The sequence below is a fragment of the Mesoplodon bidens genome (genome assembly GCF_964165515.1).
Source record: "Mesoplodon bidens genome assembly, chromosome: 7".
NCBI lineage: Eukaryota > Metazoa > Chordata > Mammalia > Artiodactyla > Ziphiidae > Mesoplodon > Mesoplodon bidens.
The window spans coordinates 23,849,784-23,871,736 of NC_138164.1; the positions used below are offsets into that span (position 1 = coordinate 23,849,784).

At 38.7% G+C, this 21,953-nt stretch overlaps 1 protein-coding gene across 2 annotated transcripts; it reads left to right on the forward strand.

Annotated features, from left to right (window-relative positions):
• Positions 1-624: 624 nt before the first annotated feature.
• Positions 625-21,184, forward strand: POGLUT3 (protein O-glucosyltransferase 3). Of its 2 annotated transcripts, XM_081240848.1 has the most exons (8): positions 625-919; positions 6,634-6,831; positions 9,302-9,588; positions 11,985-12,201; positions 13,598-13,794; positions 15,083-15,277; positions 17,082-17,186; positions 18,776-21,182. In XM_081240848.1, the coding sequence occupies exons 1-8, from the start codon at positions 718-720 to the stop codon at positions 18,899-18,901; spliced, it is 1,527 nt and encodes a 508-aa protein (XP_081096974.1). In that variant the 5' UTR covers positions 625-717; the 3' UTR covers positions 18,902-21,182. The 2 variants fall into 2 exon arrangements, with proteins under 2 accessions (XP_081096974.1, XP_081096975.1); XM_081240849.1 differs by lacking the exon at positions 6,634-6,831 and having other exon boundaries at positions 18,776-21,184.
• The last annotated feature ends 769 nt before the right edge of the window (positions 21,185-21,953 follow it).

Sequence of the window (21,953 nt, forward strand, 5' to 3'; positions counted from 1 at the left end):
TTCTGCTACTCTAGTACCCAGCTCCTGGCTCCTCGCTTGAGGCTTGGCCCAAACTCAGTGGATGCTCAGCAAACACTTGTTGAAAGAAGGGAAGTTAGGGTTAGGGGATTAGGGAGAATGGAGAGAGTCACAGTCCAGTGAGGGAGACTGCTGAGCAGAAATCAAACAAGAGATAGGTAATAAAATTTGGTGATGTGAACAAAAGGGCTGGGAGATTTGGGCGTGTAGGGGATCAGGGGAGTGATATTTGCTCAGCGTCTTGTAAACCCAGTGAAATTCCTTGTTTGAAGGCATTTCCCTAAACTCTTCAAAGCTGTTCTCCGCTGGGCCTTTTCTCTGGTCCCCTAGCAATCACCACTGTGTTTGCGTCCTTCAAAAGACGGTTTCCACTAAACAGATGCCAAACTCCAGCAACCAGAGGTGGGGGCCGGGTGCAGCCTCAAGCACCCTGGTCTCAGTGTCCGCCCCTCGACCCTGGTCCTCAACCCTGCGCGGCTGGGGGTGGGGGGTGGGGGAAGTGACGAGTCCATCGCGGACCCCCGGCACCGCCCGACGCAGTAGCCTGCGGCACGCCCTCGCGTTCCGGCCGGAAGGGGGCCGGAGGCGGGACGGCGGGCGGCGGCGCACAGCCCGCCCCGGGGTGGGCCCAGCTCCGGCCCGCCGCGCTCCCGTCCCCTCCCCGCCGCAGCCGAGCTGGACCGCAGCGGCCCGGAGACCATGTGCCGCCTCCCGCTGGTTCCACTGCTACCGCTGCAGCTCGCCCTGCTCGTGGCCGCGGGGGCCCCCGAGGCTGCGGTCAGCGCGCCGCGGAGCCTGGTGTGGGGGCCCGGGCTGCGGGCGGGCGTCGTTTTGCCCGTCCGCTATTTCTACCTGCAGGCCGTCAACTCGGAGGGCCAAAACCTCACTCGCTCGCCCCCAGGTAGCGTTCGGCCGCGGGCCTCCCTCGCTCCGCTGCCCGCTCCCCTCCATCCCCGCCGCGCGTCCCCGCCGCGACCGCGCCTCTCGGGAATCCGCCCGCCGCCGGCGTGGCGTCCTTCCCCCGAGTCCGGTCACTTCCTCTTCTCTCCCCATCCCCGGACCCGAAGGCGGGAGGCAGTTGCACCAGGAGTCTGCTGAATGAATAAATGAACTCCGAGGGCCCTTCCTTAGTTAACGTGCAAGGACTGACATTCCGAATGGATGGCGCCCAGGGTGTTAATGAATGCAGTGTGAGTCTCAAGTTGGAGATGGACTTTCCTCCCCTGACTAGTCTGATCTGTTACAGCTTGCAGGGAGTGCCTTCACGTGTTGAGTCATCAAGCCCAAAAATCGATCGGGTTACACTGTTTAGGCCTAATGGGTTTGAAACAGCTCCCTCCCACACAAAGGAAATATCAGAGCAGTAGGCAGAAAGGAGGCAGTTTTGCAGACTAGGTTATCTTCTTAGAGTTTTGAGTTCTTGAAAGCAGATTGCAGGAATTAGCGAAACTCAGAGCGCATTAGGTTTTACCTCTACCGAGGGTGGATATCGTCCTGAATCCCTTCTGCCCAGTCATCCTCCCACGTTCTCTTTAATATCTTACCTTTACAGCATCTTACAACTTGTCCCGCTAGTTTCAAGTTGTTGCCAGTCAGGATTTGATAATTTATGTCTAAATTATGTCTTGCTAACTGGCACCCTGTTTTATCAACAAAGAGACAATCAGAATACCCAGTGCCCCTTCCGCTGCCGGTGGAAAACTGAGTACTTTTTTTTTTCAGTTTTAGAAAGACTCTCCATGGCTCTAAGGATCGGAGGAAAAGATTCTTAAACCCAGATTCAGACTTTCACCATGGGGTGTATTTTCTTCTTTTTAGTTTTCTAAAATTAATTTTATAATGTTGTAAATGGGGGAGGACTTTAGAAAGAAAAGAAGATGGAAAACTAAGGAAAAAATTAATTTATACATGAAAAAGGAAAGTTACATGATCCAAAAGGAAATACTGTTAATCTTACTTTTAATGAAAGAACTATAAATTCAAATAAAATTCCATTTTTTAATCTAAAAATAATGGCAAAAAAAATTTTAAGTGGTAATACTCAAAGCTGCTAATGATATACTCTCAGAAAATGACCTTCATCCTCTGCTGGTTGTGCTGGAGCACAATTGGTCAAATGTTTCTGGAAAGTAATTTTCTCAACATATGAAGAGTCTTAAACATTTACAAACCTAATGTGCAAAAATGAGTTTCAACAGTTAGAAAATGTAATTTAAAAAAATATATATCATTTATGAAAAATGTCCATGCCCTTTTGAAACTGATAGGTGTCGTTTCAGGGGGCTCCAAGGAGCCTGGTCCTTTATGTCTCAACACAGAAAGAATTCAGCAAAAGGCAAAGTGATAAGAAGTGATTAATAAGATAGAACACTTGTGAGGCTTAGGAGTGGGCAGGCAAGCGTTGCTCTCCCCTGAGTGCTTAGTGGGTTACAGTTTTATAATCAAAGGAAGACAGGGGACTGGGAGAAGACCTTCTTTGTCTCTCTTGAGTAGATGTCACATTTCCATAAATGATTGTTTTTGTGTGTGTGCACAGAGCATGTGCTGGGGGTCATTAACGATGACACCACTAGGCAGGTTGTAGGCCTTAATTCTCAGCTATTCTTTTACTGTTTTTAAGGCATCGGGCAAAAAGCATGTTTTGGGGGTCATTAACTTACTGAGCTCACTGGGCAGGATGTAGGTCTCATGCTACTATTGTTTTATTGTTTGGGGGCATGTCTCGTGCTTCTGTTGCATGATTTTGTTGCTAATCAAGTTAGCTTGATTTTGTTGTTAAGCAAGCCAATCTGGCTTTGATGCTAAGCAACTTGTTCTGCTTTATGAGTCAAGCAAGCCCACATTGTTTCAGGATTTTCCCATTACTTTCTTGAGTGATCATTAATCTTACTGTGGTCTCCCAAAGCCCCCTAAATTTCCCTCTCTATCTACAGTCCCCTAATGGGGTTTCTAAGCTAACGATTTGACTATCCTACTCAATCCCTTGTGACGTTGAATGAGGAAAAAAAACAATTTATATCTTTATTTTCACTAATGTCTGACTTAGATTATTTCCTTCTATTATGAATGTAGGCAGAACCTGTTGACACTGTTATATTCCCAGCATCTAACATAATACCTGGCAGAGTTGCTCAGTAAATATTGTAGAAGAAAAGAAAGAAGGGGTGGAGAGAGGGTGGTTGGAGTATGTCAAGATGGCAGGATACAAGTACTCATTTTCTCCTCAGTCATCCTCTACCTTCATCAGTAATGATATCTTCATAAACTTATCTTACCTCCTAGTTGTGTAGCACTTCAGTGTTTTGAACTGTGCCCTGTTTAATTTGCTCTCCTTAAGCATCCTGTGAGGTAGGAAGGGTAGATACTATTCTCTTCACTTTTCCTATAAGAAACCAGGTTAGTGAAAATAAATGTCTTTCCTGTGGCCCCACAGTGGATAAGGATCAGAGTCAAAACCAGATACTCAACCCTTTCAATATCTAGTTCAATGGTCTTTCCCTTTTATCAAATCACTGGTAATATGATCACTGTGAACCAGTTTTCACTAAGATCCTATAGAGCATCCATGGTAAGCAGGCAGCCAGACATTTGGGAGGATTTCCATGGAGCTTCAAGGTGTAACAAGTTGGCCTTCAGGGATTCTGTTCCCTTGGCCAGATGAAGTCAACACTTCTGTTGCAGCTGTAGAGAGCCTTAATAAAATTCCTAAATAACAAGGGAGGTGCTGACTCCATTGCACCAGGAATGTCAGAGGTTATTTCTCCAACTATGAATTTTGGGAACCTATATGTTAACATTACACAATGTGACAAGTTGGATTCAGAATGGGCTTTGAAAGAAGAAAGATTCAAGCTGTGTGCAAATTTTGGCTCTGCTACTCATAGGTATGAGACCTTGGGCAAGGTATATACTTAAATTCTTCAAGGGAGCCTTGGCTTCCTGATCTGTAAAATGGGGTGACAAATACCTTCCTCACAGGTTCTTGGAGGAAATAAATAAGAGAAAATGCATGTGAAAATCTCAAGCTCAGGGACTGGCACAGTCCCCCTGGCTAAGTAAGTGAATTTTTAAAAAATGTGTTCTTTCCATATCAAAAGTCTGCAAAATTTCTGATTCTAGTGATGAAAGGCTTTGATACTGCCAACCTCCTTTTTTTTTTTTTTTTTTTTTTTTTGCTGTACACGGGCCTCTCACTGTTGAGGCCTCTCCCACTGAGGAGCACAGGCTCCGGACGTGCAGGCTCAGCAGCCATGGCTCATGGGCCCAGCTGCTCCTCAGCATGTGGGATCTTCCCGGACCGGGGCACGAACCCGTGTCCCCTGCATCGGCAGGCGGACTCTCAACCACTGCGCCACCAGGGAAGCCCCCAACCTCCTTTTGTCTCCTTTAGTCAATGCATTCTCATTCAGTTAGCTATCTTTCCTAAAGAAGTGTGGATTTGTGGAATAGAAAAGCTCAAGCTGAGCTTGATTCTGTTCCATTATATTAGCCCCCAGGGCAAATGAGAATTCACATTCCTTCTATCTGAAGCAATTTGAAATGGCGTTCTTCTCATTTTCTCTTTTATGACGTTGGAATTGCTTATTTCTATTTTAGTGTGATCAATTTAAAAATAATGAAGTGTTTTTTTGGGGGTTTTTTTTTTGCGGTACGCGGGCCTCTCACTGCTGTGGCCTCTCCGGTTGCGGAGCACAGGCTCCGGACACTCAGGCTCAGCGGCCATGGCTCACGGGCCCAGCCGCTCCGTGGCATGTGGGATCCTCCCGGACCGGGGTACGAACCCGTGTCCCCTGCATCGGCAGGCGGACTCTCAACCACTACGCCACCAGGGAAGCCCCAATGAAGTGTTTTGGAAATAGTTTTCTTTTGTAAATCCAGCTCCTTCCAAAATATCACATAGTCATTAATATGCTTGTCTTATATCTGTTTTGTTTATTTAAAAATCATAAACTTATGGAGAATAGCACTATTTGATAGGAGATAAGAAGACTTTTCTGTCCTGTTTCCAGTCTGGGGAGAGAATGGTGGAAATGGCTTTTTAGTCTCCAGACTCTGACTTCCTGATTTTCAGTCTACCATACCACATTGCCTTTCTGAAACTTAAGCGGGAAATAACGTAAAGCAATAACTTACGTGTTTCATTAAGCATTTCAGGTAATTGACCAACATTTATAATAATTTCACATTAAGTTATTACTTTTTTTTATAAATCCCTTACATTTATCTGTTATAGTTCATTTTTTTAGCAGATGTCTTTCATAATTTTATCACACTTTCAAGCATCCTAAAATGAATGTGTTTGGTAATTATGTAGTAGCAATATGTCAGATACTACATTACTATTACTAAATTGAAAAGGCTGAGAAACATTTTTTTCTGACTCACAAGAAAAAATAAAACCCTTGAAGATCAAAAAAAGTAGAAACATCACTCACTAGATTTAGAAACTAAGAATAGGAGAAACAAACTTTCTTCTTCAGTAATTTCAAAAATATATGTTAAATATGCTTAATACAATAAAATTAAAAAATAAAGCAACTATACTACGATAAAAATTAATTTAAGAAAACAAAAAATATGCTTAATATTTGAATATTATGAAATATGGTAGTGTGAGATGAAAGACTATTTGATCACAAATTATTGTTTACTAGGACTGTGTATTTCAGAGGATTCACCACTTTTATTTTTAACAATTCCTTTGATAGGTGATTAACTGTGGTTAAGACATTAACTGATCTTTATTCTTAAAGCTCCTGAGGATCAGATCTGTACTGAGTGCAGGTATGTCCACTGTACTCTCCGAAGAAAGAAGTCCCAACATTTATTCCTGCAACAGTATTGTTTCAAAGCCTGAAAAGTCAGCTAATATACTGCAAAAAGAGAAGGGAAAGTTGCTAACTAGGTATTGTCTATCCTGGAACAGAAAACCCACAGAATTCTGGATTTGAAAAGGTTGTTAGATCATTCCTAGTATAACTGTTTCATTTCAACTTGAGGAAACAAATTTAGACAAGTAAACTCTAGTATTTACAAAGGTATGTGAGTTTGTGTGTACGTATGAGTGTGTTGCATTTGTGCAGAGTCTAGTAAATAGCTATAATCTCTCTCTACTTAAGGAAATGGGCTTGGAAGTATAGCTTGAAATTTGGGTTAATAAAAGGGAAATTTCTTCAGAATTGAGGTTTATTAGGTATTAAAAAGCCTGTGCATACTTTACAAAGAGTAAGTTAGATTGCCTTAGAGCTATGTCATCCTAAAAGTTTATGGATTTTTAACTACCTGGGCTTTTAAACCTACCCAAAAGAGAAAAGATCAAATAGGCAAAAAATTAATCTCTTCCTTGTTTTTTTAAGAATAATTTTATTCAATGATTTTGTTCACTCAATAAATCTTATTGAATGACTAAGGAATCAAATGTTGAATCAGATCCTTAGTTTTGAGACATAAATCAAACGTAGTTCCTGGCCTCAAGGATCTTCCAAACTAAAATAATTTTGTTTACCATTGATAGTACTGAAAAAATAACTTCTGTGTAAAGACACTTACCCAATAATTAGTAAAACAAAATAACCATGAAAGAGTAGAATTACTTATAATTTTTTTTTCTTTCAGGCCAAACACTATTCAAAGTAGTAATCAAATCTCTCTCACCTAAAGAGTTAGCTCGGATTCACGTTCCTAAACCTTTGGACAGGAATGATGGGACATTTTTGATGCGATATAGGATGTATGAAACTGTCAGTGAAGGGCTGAAGATAGAGGTCCTTTATGGTGATGAACATGTCGCTCAGTCTCCCTATATTTTGAAAGGTAAGTAATTATTACATAAACCAGAGCCAGCCTTATGAGTAGACTCCATGGCTTTCAGAATGCGTTATGATGACCTTAAAGTCATGTGCAACAGGGTAAACATTATATATGTATCTTCTGGAGCTCAATTTAACTTGATATTTTAAGGGAGAGAAAAACTAAGTAATTTAAAGCGATTTAAATGACAAACAAAAAAATCTTGTGTGTTTACCGGGGTAGTTACCATTTTTAGTACTCTTCATTCTTTTGCATAGATACATATTTTCATCTAGTACCATTTGCCTTCTACCTAAAGGATTCCCATTAGGTTTTCTTTTAATGTGAGAACGCTGATGATTAGTTCTTCCAGCTTTTGGATATCTGAAAAAGTCTTTATTTTGCCTTTATTTTTGAAAGACAGATGTCTTTCAAAACTTATAGGTTGACAGGTTTTTTTTATCTTTTAGTACTTGAAATATACTGTTCCACTGTCTTCTCACTTGCATTATTTCCCATGATAGATCTTCCATCATCTGTATCTTTGATCCTCTGCTAAAGGTTTTTTCTTTATCAGTTTTTTTGAGCAATTTGATTATTATGTGCTTTGGTGTAGGTTTCTTCATGTTTCTTGTGCTTGGGGTTTGTGGACCTTTGGGTTTATAGCTTTCATTAAATCCAGAAAAAATTTGGCCATTATTTCTTCAAATATTTTTTCTGTTCTACCCCAGCTCTCCTCCAAGAATTCTAATTACCCATACATTAAACTTGAAATTATCCCACGACTCAATTATGCTCTTTTCATTTAAAAATATGTTTTTTCTCCGTTTCGTTTTGTATAGTTTCTTTTGCTATATCTTTAAGTTCACTAATCTTTTCTTCTATAATGCCCACTTTGTCATTAATTCCAGCCAGTGTATTCTTCATTGCTTGATGCTTTCTCATCTTCTTGAGCTTTTCTCTAGGATGCAGTTATTTGGAATTAGTTTGATCCTTCAAATTTTCTTTTACAATTTATTAGGCAGGCCCAGAGCCATGTTTAGTCCAGGGCTAATTATTCCTTACTACTCAGGCAATACATTTCTGCATACTCTATCCAACCTCTGTGAATCAGAATGCTTTCCAGTCTGGCTTGTATGAATAGGCACTATTCCCAGCTCTGTATGAACAATGGGTATTGTTGCCTCTAATCCTTATGGATGGTCCTTTCTCTGCCTTGGATAGTTTCCTCAAACATATATATTGATCAGTATGCCTTAAATATTTGAAGCGAACCTTGTACAGATCTCTGGAGTCCTCTCTGTGCAGTGAGTATGTCCTACAACTTTTAGCTGCCTTGATCTCACTGAACTTTCAGCTCTTGTCTCCTCAACTCAGTGAGACTGCTGGGCTCTGTCTGGATTCCTCCTCCATGTTCCACAACCTAGAAACTCCCTTAGGCAGTAAGCTTTAGGAACTGTAGGGTTTACCTCATTTGTTTCTCATCTCTTAAACTCATTGTCCATTGCCTGATGTCCAATGTCTTAAAAAAAATGTTATTTCATATATTTTATCTGTTTTTTGGTAGTTTCATGTAGGAGGGTAAATTGGTCCTATTACTTGCCTGAAGTAGAAATTCTCAAGAAAATTGAATAACTTTAAAAAATTATTATTATTATTATTATTATTATTATTATTATTATTTTGTGGTACGCGGGCCTCTCACTGTTGTGGCCTCTCCCGCTGCGGAGCACAGGCTCCGGACGCGCAGGCGCAGCGGCCATGGCTCACGGGCCCAGCCGCTCCGCGGCATGTGGGATCTTCCCGGACCGGGGCACGAACCCGTGTCCCCTGCATCGGCAGGCGGACTCTCAACCACTGCTCCACCAGGGAAGCCCCAAAAATTATTTTTATATTAAAATAAATATGGATATATTTTGAAATAATATATAAATTCTGCATAAATTCTTTTTTAAATCAGTCTTCAGAATAGTTTTATACTTATGTCTGGCCACTTTAAAATTATACTGCAAGATGCCCTTAGGTTTCATATTTCCTCTTTGAGATGTGCTGGAGGTAGTTTTAGGGACTCAGAGGAAGAGACCTTATCTTGTCTTAAAAAATCACCACCCCTACTACATAATCATGCCTGTAAAGTAATACATTCTCTTTTTCCTTGTTAAAAGGTAAGTTGTTTTATGCTCATCAGCCATTTATAACTCATTAGAAATAAATTTTTCAATAAATTGACTGAGAGTAGGTTATATTGGGAGAGAGCATATGCTATACTAGGTTATCTAGGGTGGGGTGAAAGGGGGATAGAAGGTGAGAGCACAAGACATTACTACTTTTACCACTTTTACCACTGATTTGTTTAGGGCAGATTATCCCTGTCTGGATAATCTTAGAATTTACCAAGAAGTCAACCTATGCTCACAGCAAGGGCAGAAACAACTTCCTGTGTTGCAGTGACTGTTAATGGAACTTGGCATTGTATGTGTTTTGCTTTCCTTAGGACCAGTGTACCATGAGTACTGTGAGTGTCCAGAAGAGGATCCTCAGGCCTGGCAGAAAACTCTGTCTTGTCCAGCCAAGGAGCCACAGATTGCAAAAGATTTTGCTTCTTTCCCCAGCATCAATCTCCAGCAGATGCTAAACGAAGTTCCAAAAAGGTTTGGGGATGAGAGGGGTGCTATTGTTCATTACACGATTCTCAGTAACCTAATCTACCGGAGATCTTTAGGGAAATACACAGACTTCAAAATGTTCTCAGATGAGATTTTGCTGTCACTGGCAAGAAAGGTATGAGAATGAATTCATTGATTCTAAAAATAGTTTAATTATTTATTTGTAACATTTAATTCTCAGAATAATAATGGTAAAGAATGGAAATGGATTCCAGGCTTGAAAATGTGCATCTGTCTGCCACCTGAGTGTGCATAAGTTCTTCACCTTTATGGATATCTCTTTCCTTTAATATTTAAGTTAAATGGCTTGAGCCCCCATCCCAGGTAAGTAGGCCATATAGTGCTCTCCCGAGGTTTCTGTGAACTCCCAGACATTTACAGCTGCAAGGTGACTTCTTCAAGTTCCCCAATCCTGCTGAATACTCCTTCCATTCAGATTTCACTTTCTACAGCAATTTTCTTCTTGTCACCTCAAAATAAGTTGAACTGAGGACACATTTTCCTTGTTTTATCCTAAGTGCATTGCACACTTTATTGAATGTTGGGGTAACAGAGAGAGGTTATTTTGTGCCAATGCAGAGTAAGCAAAACAAAACAAAAATCCTAACATTTAAAAATAGACATCCCTGTGTTAATCAGTCTCTCAGTCATCCTTGCCTCTGGGAATTTCTCACTGACTGTCCTTGATCTTCAAGTCTTGGCTTCTTACTAAATATGACTGGGGCTTCTGTCTTTCAAAAGACTTCTCCACATCCCCAGCAACTCCTCCCCCAATCCCTCTATTCAGTCCCTTTCCACATTTGCCAAATTCCTATCAATTCCTCTTAAGCAGAGCAATTCAAACTGCCTTTTGTTCTTTCTTTTCCTGATTATGCAGAGTAAAGGATGAGGATGGGCATTTTTTACCTTTCTCACCCAGAAAGACCATCAAGGTAGTTTTCTAAATCAAAAGCCAGCTTTCCTGATGGGAGTTATACAATTTCCCAAGCACATGGAATGTAGGGCTGCAATCAGTTCTTATTTTAAATAGCAGTTGCCTCCTACTCCCCATCAGCCCACTGAATGAGCATATGAGCCTATTATGGGCATCTGGTCCTAAAGGCGGTTCTTTCTTCCTGGGCTACCATCAGTCCACTCTGCCCTGTATTTCTGTATCTTGTACTCATGTGGTTTTTAACTAGGAATGATTTTGCCCCTTAGAGGAATTTGGCAATGCCTAGGGACAATTTTGGTTGTCACAACTGGGGAGTTGCTACTAGCATCTGGTGGGTAGAGGCCAGGGATTCTGCTAATCATTCTACAATGCACAGGACAGCCCCCACAGGAAAGAATTATCCACACCAAAATATCAATAGTGCCAAGATTGAGAAATCCTGCTTTACAGTGAGAACTTCTGATGTGGAGCTTACTAATGAGCTACTAAATGATAACAGGGAAGCACTAAGGTGAATAATCATAGCCCTTTGCCCTTCCCTTTTGTTCTTTGCCCAGTGACTGAAAGGAGATCTACGATAAGTGAGACTCACCTCTGGTCTTTGAACAGCTCACTCTAGTGGAACTTGTTTTTGTTATTCAGAAGTGAGGATGGGATGTAAATACAAACAAGTAATTGTACCACAACATGATAGGCCCATAAGAAAAGTAGGTACCCAGGGTTAAAATGTCTGAGGAAGGCGAGTCATAGAGGAGGTAACATTAGCTCTGAGTGTGAAGGATGAGAAAGGAGACTGCCAAGTGAAGAAGTAGCAGAAGGGCATTCTAGGTGAAGAGAATTACATAGTAAAGTGGGTGGCATTTTCAGAGAGTAACTAACGTTTTCTGGTACACGGGCAGATGGAAGATGGATTCAGAGCTAAGCTGGAGTAAGAGAGTGGGGCCTGAATTCCAGCCAGAGAGTTTAGACCTTGTCCTATAGGCTTAAATTTCTGTTAAGCTTAATAGTAACATTAATTTGGGTTTTAGAAATTTGGACAGTAATGTGGAGAGCAGATTAGAGTGGGGAGAGGCTAGAATCAGAACATCTAGTAAGGGACAACTATTGCAACAATCTAGGTAAGAGATGATAAAGGCCTAAACTAAGACATTGACCATGGAGATAAAAATGGATAGCAGATTCCAGAAACAAACATAGATGTTATAAAAAGGCTTGATAGTGAAGGAAAGCGAGGGCTTGGGTCTCACTTTGTAGATTCTCACTTAAGCAGCTAGCAGAAAAGGTGCTTGAAGCCACTCATTCACACCTTTCTACACAGTTTCCATATCTATAATACACAACAGTTTTAAATGCCACCTCTGAGCAGAGGTAACTAACTCCTGCTCAGGTGAATTGTCATGTACAATCCTCACCCTTGATTTTCTGATACTACTGAAGACTGAGAGGCATCCTTCTCTCTTCTACTGTTTTCAAATTTCAGTTTTATCAGAAATATTTTAAAAGCCAAAGAACTGAAGCATTTAGTACCAAAGACTGAGGTCTTCCCAGCACTGATAAGCGTTCTTTTGTTTATTTAGGTCTTTCTCCCAGATTTAGAATTTTATGTTAATCTTGGAGATTGGCCTTTGGAGCATCGAAAAGTCAATGAAACCCCTGGCCCTTTACCTATTATTTCATGGTGTGGCTCTCTGGATTCACAAGATGTTATCCTTCCAACATATGACATCACCCACTCCACACTTGAAGCTATGAGGGGTGTTACAAATGATCTTCTCTCTATTCAGGGAAATACAGGTAAAAGTCATTCTCTAAGAAAAAGCTTAGAAGTAAGAAAGGTGAAAGGAATGTTCAATCAGAGAGTATGTGTATATATTTAAATAACCACTGTTCTTATTTTCTAGCCAGGAAAAAAGAAAAACAGCACTCTAAAGTGGTTTTTGTTTAGGATTCTTCTAATCCAGAAATTAAAGATATGTGGATTCGGCTAGTAATGTCCAGAACCTACTGTAACTGAGTCTCCTTTGAGTTGGTCACTTGTAAATACCATTTGAAAAAATATATTTGGTAAAACTATCACTTAACTTAATTCTGACTCCAGTGCCTTTATATTGCTGGATGAAATGAGAGAGAATTCTGAAAAATATAAAATTATATTCATATGTAAGAGAATTGTGATTACAGTATAATTTGGATATTACAACCTCCAGCACTGTAAGAAATTCTCCTCTTCCCTCTTTCTGCCTCTCTTGATCCTTTACAATCTGAATTCCTTTCCTCCTATTTGATGGCCTTAGGTTTATGGTACTACACACCTTTTTATTAAACCGAACTCCCTGAGTAGAAAAAACCCTGCCTTGTCTTAATAAGTCTCTATTTCTGTTTAGAGCAGGTTAGTGGACTTATTTAGTATACAAGTCTACAGACTCCTTGTAAACTCTCTAAAGGTAATGGGAAATGAAAACTGACCTACTTTTTATTTGATAACAGCAAATTCCTGAAAAGTATGCTAAAATAGTAAAGAGGTTGACCCCCTACAGTTTCTATGTTTTATGATTTATCCCTTAGAACACTGACAGGTGTTAACTAATGACTTCTTTTTAGAATAATAGAAAGAGAGCTAAATTAATTCTTCCAGATTATTTCCCTCCCAGGAAAGAGAGGATATAAATATATATACATAGTTAAGTTATACAAAACTTATTTGCACTTAACAACATATTAGAAAAATTCTTCACTGTATTCAAAAGTGATATGCTCAAAATTCTGAGCAACCTAAGAATTAAAGATGTGTGGATATTACTTAATTCTATACTTTGTTCTAGTCACTCTAAGAACAAAAGCCTAGCATTTTTTTTTTTTTTTTTTTTGTGAAGCACAAAAGATGGAAGAAACTAATGCCTTGATGAGTGAGCCAAGTCATGGAATCTCTTTTTGCTTTGAACTTGATCCAGCATTATTTTGGATAATTCCTAATGTCATGCAATAGAAACTCCACTTTTTGAGTGACCTCTCACTAGTACACTAAAGGATAAAATTACAGCATATTTTTCAAAAGTAACATTTACTTTAGATGTGTTGATGATAAAACAGCTTTAGCATCTTAAATGACAAAGGTAGATTAAAGATGATTATACTTACTATAAAAATGTCAAATTCATAATTGTATTTTTTTATGGTCTCAAACCTCTAGGACCTTCCTGGATCAATAAAACAGAGAAAGCTTTCTTTAGAGGTAGAGATAGCCGAGAGGAGAGGCTTCAGTTGGTGCAGCTGTCCAAAGATAATCCACAGCTACTAGATGCAGGAATTACAGGATACTTCTTCTTCCAAGAAAAAGAAAAGGAGCTTGGAAAAGCTAAATTGATAGGTTTCTTTGACTTCTTTAAGGTATGCAATTAAGTCTTCCTGGATAGATATGAAGTGATAAACTTGTATTAAAAGCCAACCAACTAGCTGGGGTTGGGCAGATTTTCCCCATCTTGTGACCCAACACACACTTTCTTATCAGGCATAGGGAATTATGAAACTCATGCTGTTTCTTTTTTGTTTGTTGTTGTTGTTAACTTTGTCTACCAAATAGCTCAGAACTGTATTTAATACTCAAAATATAGTACAAGGATTAACCTAGAGTTTTGGTATATTTCCCTGTTTTTCTCTTTTTTGTATTTTTTAAAATAAACTGGGAATATAAATGTCTTTTACATAAAACGATCTTGTAAATAAAAAGAGTATGAATTCTATGCTAGTAAAATGGGGTTCAAGTCCTGCCTCCAGTCCTGCCTCTGCCACTAACTGTGGGGCTTTCATCTCTTAGCACCTCTCTCCTCTAATATGTGTGAGCCTGCCTAGCTCCTTCAGAGCACCGTATAAGGCTCAAAGGAGATAGAGGTGTGACAATGTGACAAAATCTGACTGGCCGGTAAAGTCCTTGGTACCAATTATTTAAGAAAAAAGTAATTACCAAATCTGTTAGTATATCCTGTTCCTCCCAGTGTGATATAATGAAGAGAGCATAGGATTTGGGCTCATAGAATAGAGGTTTATAAATATCTCTGAAACAAATTTTATCATTAATAAAAAAAAGAGAGGGAGATGATAACATCTGCTTCACATTATTATAATTGAATGAAAAGTGACTTTAAATGTAAATCAAAGTTTATTAATCCAACGACTATGTCCGTACCGTGTCACCAGCATCACACTAGTCCTTAGTCTTCTCCAGGCTTACTGTCTCCTCAACTCTAAAACCGAACTTCGAGATAATAATGCCTTCCTTTTTTATACTAACATGGGTATAAGGAACAAATGAAATAAATGAAAGTGTAAATTGTTATCAATATTAAGCTTTACTAAATATAGAGCTTTGGAAATAGTTTTCTTATCTGGTTACAGAAATCTGAATTTCCCATTACACAGACATAGTTGAAATAGGTATTCCTATTTCCTAAAATTATTTATTATCTTTAAATGTGTTGTATTTCTTAAAATTGACCTGTTGAATGATACTTATGATTTTAGTACAAAGAGAAGATGTGTGTTACAAAATAAATTATAAAACTTGTAAATACTAAAGTTGGGAAATAACTTCTTTATATTTAATGGTACAGTGTTGACAAGAAGCAGAAGTGAAACAAATGACTGTTAAAATCTTTGTTTGTTTGTTTTAATCTTTTAGTACAAGTATCAAGTGAATGTGGATGGGACTGTGGCTGCTTATAGATATCCATACCTCATGCTTGGTGACAGTTTGGTTCTGAAGCAGGACTCACCATATTATGAACATTTCTATATGGCACTAAAGCCTTGGAAACATTATGTTCCAATTAAAAGAAATCTTAGTGATCTACTAGAGAAAGTTGAATGGGCCAAGGTATGCTTTCTGGCATTTTAGTTTCTTTAGGCAATCACAAATTCACCAGTATTAGTTACACGAGTTCCACCATAACAATTTAATTTGACATAATTTAGTCAAAAGAAATGTTATTTTGTGAAATTTTTGTTCCCTTGAAATATCTGAAGAATCAACGTCAGTACAATTTTGAATACCTTCTATCAATATGTTTGAGGATTTTTAGAAGATTTGAAGTCCAGTGTTATATAGAATATAGATTTTTCTAAAGTATCCTTATTCATGCACACATACCAAATGCAAATTACAGATTTAAAAGACCAGGGTTAAAGTGCTTTATGCACAAGAAAACATTTAAAGCAATTATGGTACCCTTTTGTTTTCCCCAGTTAGAAAAAAAGGCACAAGTTCTTTTTTTAATTAATTTTTATTGGAGTATAGTTGATTTACAATATTATGTTAGTTTCTGCTGTACAGCAAAGTAAATCAGTTATATATATACATATATCCACTCTTTTTTAGATTCTATTCCCATATATGTCATTACAGAGTATTGAGTAGAGTCCCCTATGCTATACAGTACGTTCTTATTAGCTATCTATGTTATGTCAATCCCAGTCTCCCAATTTATCCCTGCCCTGACTCTTTCCCCCTTAGTAACTATAAGTTTGTTTTCTATATCTGTGACTCTATTTCTGTTTGGTAAATAGGTTCATTCGTACCATTTTTGTTAGATTCCACATGTAAGTGATATCATATGATATTTGTCTTTCTCTGACTTACTTCACTCAGTATGACAATCTTTAGGTCCATCCATGTCACTGCTAATGGCATTATTTTGTTCTTTTTTATGGCTGAGTGATATTCCATTGCATATATGTATCACATCTTCTTTATCCATTCCTCTCTCAATGGACATTTAGGTTGCTTCCATGTCCTGGCTATTGTAAATAGTGCTGCAGTGAACATTGTGGTGAATGTATCTTTTCGAATTACGTTTTTCTCTGGATAACAAGTTCTTAATGAATCACAAGTTTCCCATAAAATAAGAACTCTTTTTTTAAAAAAGGAAAAGTATTAAAAAGCTCTTGTGTTTTATTATGAAATTATAAAATTTATCCTTCCATTGTAAGACTTTATTTTGTTTCTGAGAAGCAATGTGGCTATGGAAATAACTGGGTGCCCCTGAGGCAGAATATTTTTGTGACCCTTTATAAAGAGTCAGAATTGCTTGCAAATGGCTTTTCCTGTGGGCAGCATGATAGAATATTAGCTATTTTCTAAAAGTATAATTAGGAATGCTGACCATTCCTGGTACTGAAGGAACAACCTGTGGGTACTAATAACTGAATTTTTTATTACAACAATAATATAGTCTTTCATAGGTACCATTTTACAACAACGTTTTGGCTCAGTACATATTTAAATGGAGCTTTTAAGAGATGTTATAAAAACTAATTCATTCTATTCTAATTGTATTTTAATATCAGGCAGAGAGGATTAGATTAGGGGAACAGATGATGAGCCCTAGAGTTCCTGGGTTGCTAGGAAAATACCAAGATAGTCATGATAGGGGCTGTATGTGAGTTGTTGCACTGGGCGAGGGGGGATCCAAACAGGTGTGATTATTTCTATATAGCAGAGATTTCTACGAAAGTACTTTGTCTATTTCCATAACTTCATTCTCAAGTTATATTTTCATGTTTCATGTCTCCCATGCTGTTCACATTCAACCCTACATCTGTCCTACCTCACATTCACAATTAGCTTTCTTTGTGAGTCACAGGAGTAATCTTCATTCATTGTTTCTTTTTAAACTTTTCAGGAAAATGATGAGGAAGCCAAGAAGATTGCAAAAGAAGGGCAGTTGACTGCTAGGGATCTGCTCCAGCCCCACAGGCTTTACTGCTACTATTACAGAGTACTACAGGTCAGTTCAGAGGATCCATCTGCTTGGTTGAGTGTCCTCAGACCAAATGCATGGCCTGAATGCTTGCTTCCTGGAGGGGTTCAAGAGTCAGTCAGCCTGTGGAACTCTGGCTATGCTGAGGCGGCAGCCTATGGAAAGATAGCACTAAGTCCCTTTGTGGCCTCCATATTTTTATCTCCATTCAGAATTATGAAAAACAATGCTTAGCGCCATTACAAATATAGATTAAAATCTCTGAACCTCAGAGAACATCTTTCCTCATATGGAAAATAGGAGGATTGGACTAGAGATCATTAACATCCCTTTCTGCTAAAAATATCTACCTCTTTGTTCTCCTTACTACTTAAGAGCCACGCTTTTGCTATCAGTACAGGATGGAAAACAAATATTTAATTTGTTGTCTAAAACAAACAAATGAAAAATACAGTTGACCCTTGAACAACATGGGTTTGAACTGTGCAGGTCCACTTACATGTGGATTTTTTTTAGTAGTAAATACTACAGTACTACACAATCCAAGGTTGGTTGAACCCACGGACATGGAACCATGCATACTGAGGAATCACATATATGGAGGGCCAGCTATAAGTTATACACAGATTGTCAGCTGTGCCGAGGGTCAGTACTCCTAACCCCGACATTGTTTAAGGGTCAGCTTTATTTATGATCTAAAACCTTAGGGCTGAATTCTGAAGTACAGATATTTACTGTACTTCCAAGAATCCAAGGATTGGTTCTTTGAATAATTAACTTGTGTTTTGCTCAGTAAAATTTAGCCAGAAGAGAAAAATAAAAAATTATGTTTTTGTTGTTAACCTAAACTTATTTTTCTGTGAGGCAGAAAAAAAAATAAATTTCCTCAGATGCCTGAGGCTACTACCCTCTCACAGAAAAATTAAAATGATTAATTACACTATTTATTAGAAGCAGCCTTTTCCTTAAATGAGTTCTTTTCCCTCTGCTAGTCTGGCTCTAATTTTAATGATAGGAGTTTCTCCCTCTGAAATATTAATTAGGTTCATGCACACATGTCAGTATTTTGTTGGATTTGACCCAGGACCAGGAATGTACAGCTAAATGTACATGGAACCACTGAACTGAAAAATCCAATGTATAGGAATATTTCAGTCAGTGGCCAAAAAAGGAGAGACATTTCACAGGCCTGTCGCCATTTACAAAGTGTGTGTGACTACAGGCCTAAAGCGGAGGATGTGTGAAACCACCAACTTTATTGTGAGATGCTTATCATCTTTGTTCACTGATTTGAATATTCAGCAAAGTTAATTATTCATTAACACATGGAGGATGAATTCGAGAGGTGCTCTTGTTCAAGTAGGGACATCCCGTTACAAGAGGCTTCTTTCCTATACATAAAATAGTGGATGGGGCTCCTTGCTAGATTCTGAAATATTGCACTAGTGCCTATAATAACTAAAGTTAGAAGGTAACTTTAGGACTGAGATAAACCAGACCTTTGGTTTTAGTCTGAAGATACATAGCCACTAGAAACAATAGCACGAGGGGAGCGGGGAGGATTCAGTGGAATGAAGTTTGGACTAATCTTTCCATTGCCTTCAAACACATTCCAGACATATGCTGAGCGCCAGGCCAGCAAACCCGAAATACGTGATGGAATGGAACTTGTTCCTCAGCCGGATGACAGTGCATCTATCTGCCAGTGCCACAGGAAAAGGCCTTTAAGAGAAGAACTTTAAGTCAGCCCATATTCACACTCCTGTATATGCCGGCAACATCTTTCATGGCAGCATGCAGATAGAATCTAAGCTGTGAAGACTGTGAAGACAGCCTGGTAGACTGTATGCAGGGGACTGCTTCTCTTGGTGGCTTCATATAATGTGGATGGATAGAGCAATATTAGAGCAAGTATTACCAAATATCCTAGGATATGAATATCTTTTGAGTAAACACTGCTATTATCAGCATCATAGTTTCTCTGAAAAGAAAACTTGGGGATCACAGTAGATAGAGAGGTTTGCCAAAATATAAATAACTCTCTGTGAAACTATTTACATTGTATTTATTGGTTTGTTTCTATCCCTTGTTCACTTTCCCTCTTCCCTTTCCAATGATGAAGAAAAAATATTTTGGCAGGGCTTTTTTTACCCCCTCACTGCATAGCTTCTCCTCCTACAAGCTGCTTTTGGCATTCAGTAATAGCAAGTTTCCTCTTGGAAGGTCTGATATGAATAACTAAGGAAGATGAGAATGACTCTGTTATTAAAGGTAGCTTGGAGACTATGAAGGGAAATTATTTTAAAGCTCATTCATATCTTTTTTTTTTTTTTTTTTCCTGCGGTATGCGGGCCTCTCACCGTTGTGACCTCTCCCGTTGCGGAGCACAGGCTCCGGACGCGCAGGCTCAGCGGCCATGGCTCACGGGCCCAGCCGCTCCGCAGCATGTGGGATCTTCCCGGACCGGGTCACGAACCCGTGTCCCCTGCATCGGCAGGCGGACTCTAACCCACTGCGCCACCAGGGAAGCCCCCATTCATATCTTTTTAACTAAGTTTTACCAAGGCCTGAGACAAAATTAAGGAGAGGTAGTGCCTTAAGCTAGTTAATTCCCAGTCTATCTGAGTTGGACACCCATCAAGGACAACACAGTTATTAAAGTAGATGACAGCATCCTATCAGTATCTTCATTATCTATATATTGAATAGATAAATGATAACTGTAGTCAGATAGGGATCTTTAATTCTTTTTAGTCTTTAAAAGGGATGCTTGAAAAACCTCTGCAACAAGCTGCAGGAAGCCTGGTATCTTGGGATTCACTAATAAGCTAACGACAAAAGCAAGCATCCATTCTTCACTGCACCCCTCCTCTATTTCACTGTGCTATATTGCTAAGATAAAAACTTTGGAAATTTCCTTTGCCTTTTAGGACAGGGTGAAGTCTTAAGACCCAGAAATTCATTACACACTCCTTGTAATACCACCAATATGAGATTCAATTCATTAAGAACACACTCCCAAAACAAGAAATATCCACACTCCAATTTAAAAATATTTACTCTCCTAATTGAAATATTTACCTAACCTGGAAAACAATGCAACCACTTTAAAATAGTCTTACCTATCCTTTACTGAACATCACTAGGGACACAGAATTTTTTCAACTAGACAAAAGCAAAAGCACATTTAGTAACAGTGTAATCAAAGCCAAGTATCCATGGAAAACACTAATACCCACCAGTTGTTCAAAAGCACAAGTGCACAAGTATAAAATAAAGGGCAAGCTGTACAGTGACCAGATCCTAAGGAGGAGAGGGGTGTGAGGATATGTAAGTAAATATAATAACTACATTTGTCAAAATAAGCTATCAACATTTTGTTTTTATTAATAAAATGTTGGAAACACCTTAAATAGCCATCATGAGGGCACTAGCTAAATATATAGCTATACATCAAGGAATACAGTACAACCATTAAAAAGAATGAACTAGCTCTAAATGCACTATCATGAAAGATTTCCATGACAGTGTTCAGTGAAAAAAGCAAGTTACAGAACAACACATATAATGTTAAAACATTTATGTAAAAAAATATATCCATGTGGTTGAAAGTTTAGAAGGATATTCACCAATATCTGAGGAAAATGGAGAGAAGGGAATTTTTACTTTTTGCCTTATACCTGTCTATGATATTTAAAATGTTTTTTACTGTAAGTATGAATCAGATTGGACAATAAAAATACAAACCTAAGAAAAGAAAATAAAGGCACAAAAGATATACATAGGAAAATAAAATGGATATTTATATTTTCCATTATGCTATTTTTAAATCTACTATGTCTAGAATTTTATATCATGTGACACATTATTTACACTTTTTAAATAAAGTAAATTTTCTAAATAAAATTTTGAAACAGATAAACTTGTTTTTTAAGAAAGAGGATTGAATCACCTATAGCTTTGGTATTTCTGTAACTGGGTTGGTCTAATTTTAATTCTATTATGTCTTCATGAATAAATGGATCAAAACTTCTACCACAAACACTAAATCCCTAGTGAGTAGAAATTAATATTAAAGGAAAAGATATTTGGGCTTGACACCGTTATTTTCTGTTATTTCAGGTGCAAATACTGTTAAGTGCAGTGTCTTTGTCAGTTCACGCTACCATTATAACAAATATACCATAGACTGGGTGGCTTTGACAGCAAATATCTATTTCTCACAGTTCTGGAGGCTGGAAGTCCAAGATCAAAGTGCCAGCAGATCTGATGTCTGATGAGAGCCCACTTTCTGGTTTGTGGACTGATGCGTTCTCATTGTGTCCTCACATGGCAGAAAGCAAAGAGAGAGGAAGCAAGCTATCTCCTCTCTCTTCTTATAAGGGCACTAATCCCATCATGAAGACTCCACCCTCATGACCTAATTAGTTCTCAAAGGCTCCGTCTCCAAATACCATCACATTAGGGATGAGGGTTTCAACATATTAATTTGGGGGGTGGGGTGGGGACAAACTTTCAGTCCATAGCAGGCAGGGAGAGGAAAAATTCTCCCCTGACATAATATGGCCAAGGTTAGAAGAAACATAAATTTCTTATTTGGAGGGATAGGAAAAATCATCCTTGTGGTGGTGAGGCATGTTTGACTTCAAATAGTTGAGGACAAAATTAACCAGACTGTAAAAATCCCTCTTTTATGCACAGAACCACAGTTTACCCTATCCCAACCACTGCTGTGCCTACCCCACGCCAACCTCTTGTGGAGCCATTCCACTTACTGAGATCAAAGTTGTCTCT

Bases quoted from the DNA above. Each gene is read 5' to 3' on its own strand.
- POGLUT3 (XM_081240848.1), top strand. From the start codon at position 718: ATGTGCCGCCTCCCGCTGGTTCCACTGCTACCGCTGCAGCTCGCCCTG. The intron at 15,278-17,081 runs GTATGCTTTCTG...TAAACTTTTCAG, and splicing joins AGAAAGTTGAATGGGCCAAG to GAAAATGATGAGGAAGCCAA. The intron at 17,187-18,775 runs GTCAGTTCAGAG...AACACATTCCAG, and splicing joins ACTATTACAGAGTACTACAG to ACATATGCTGAGCGCCAGGC.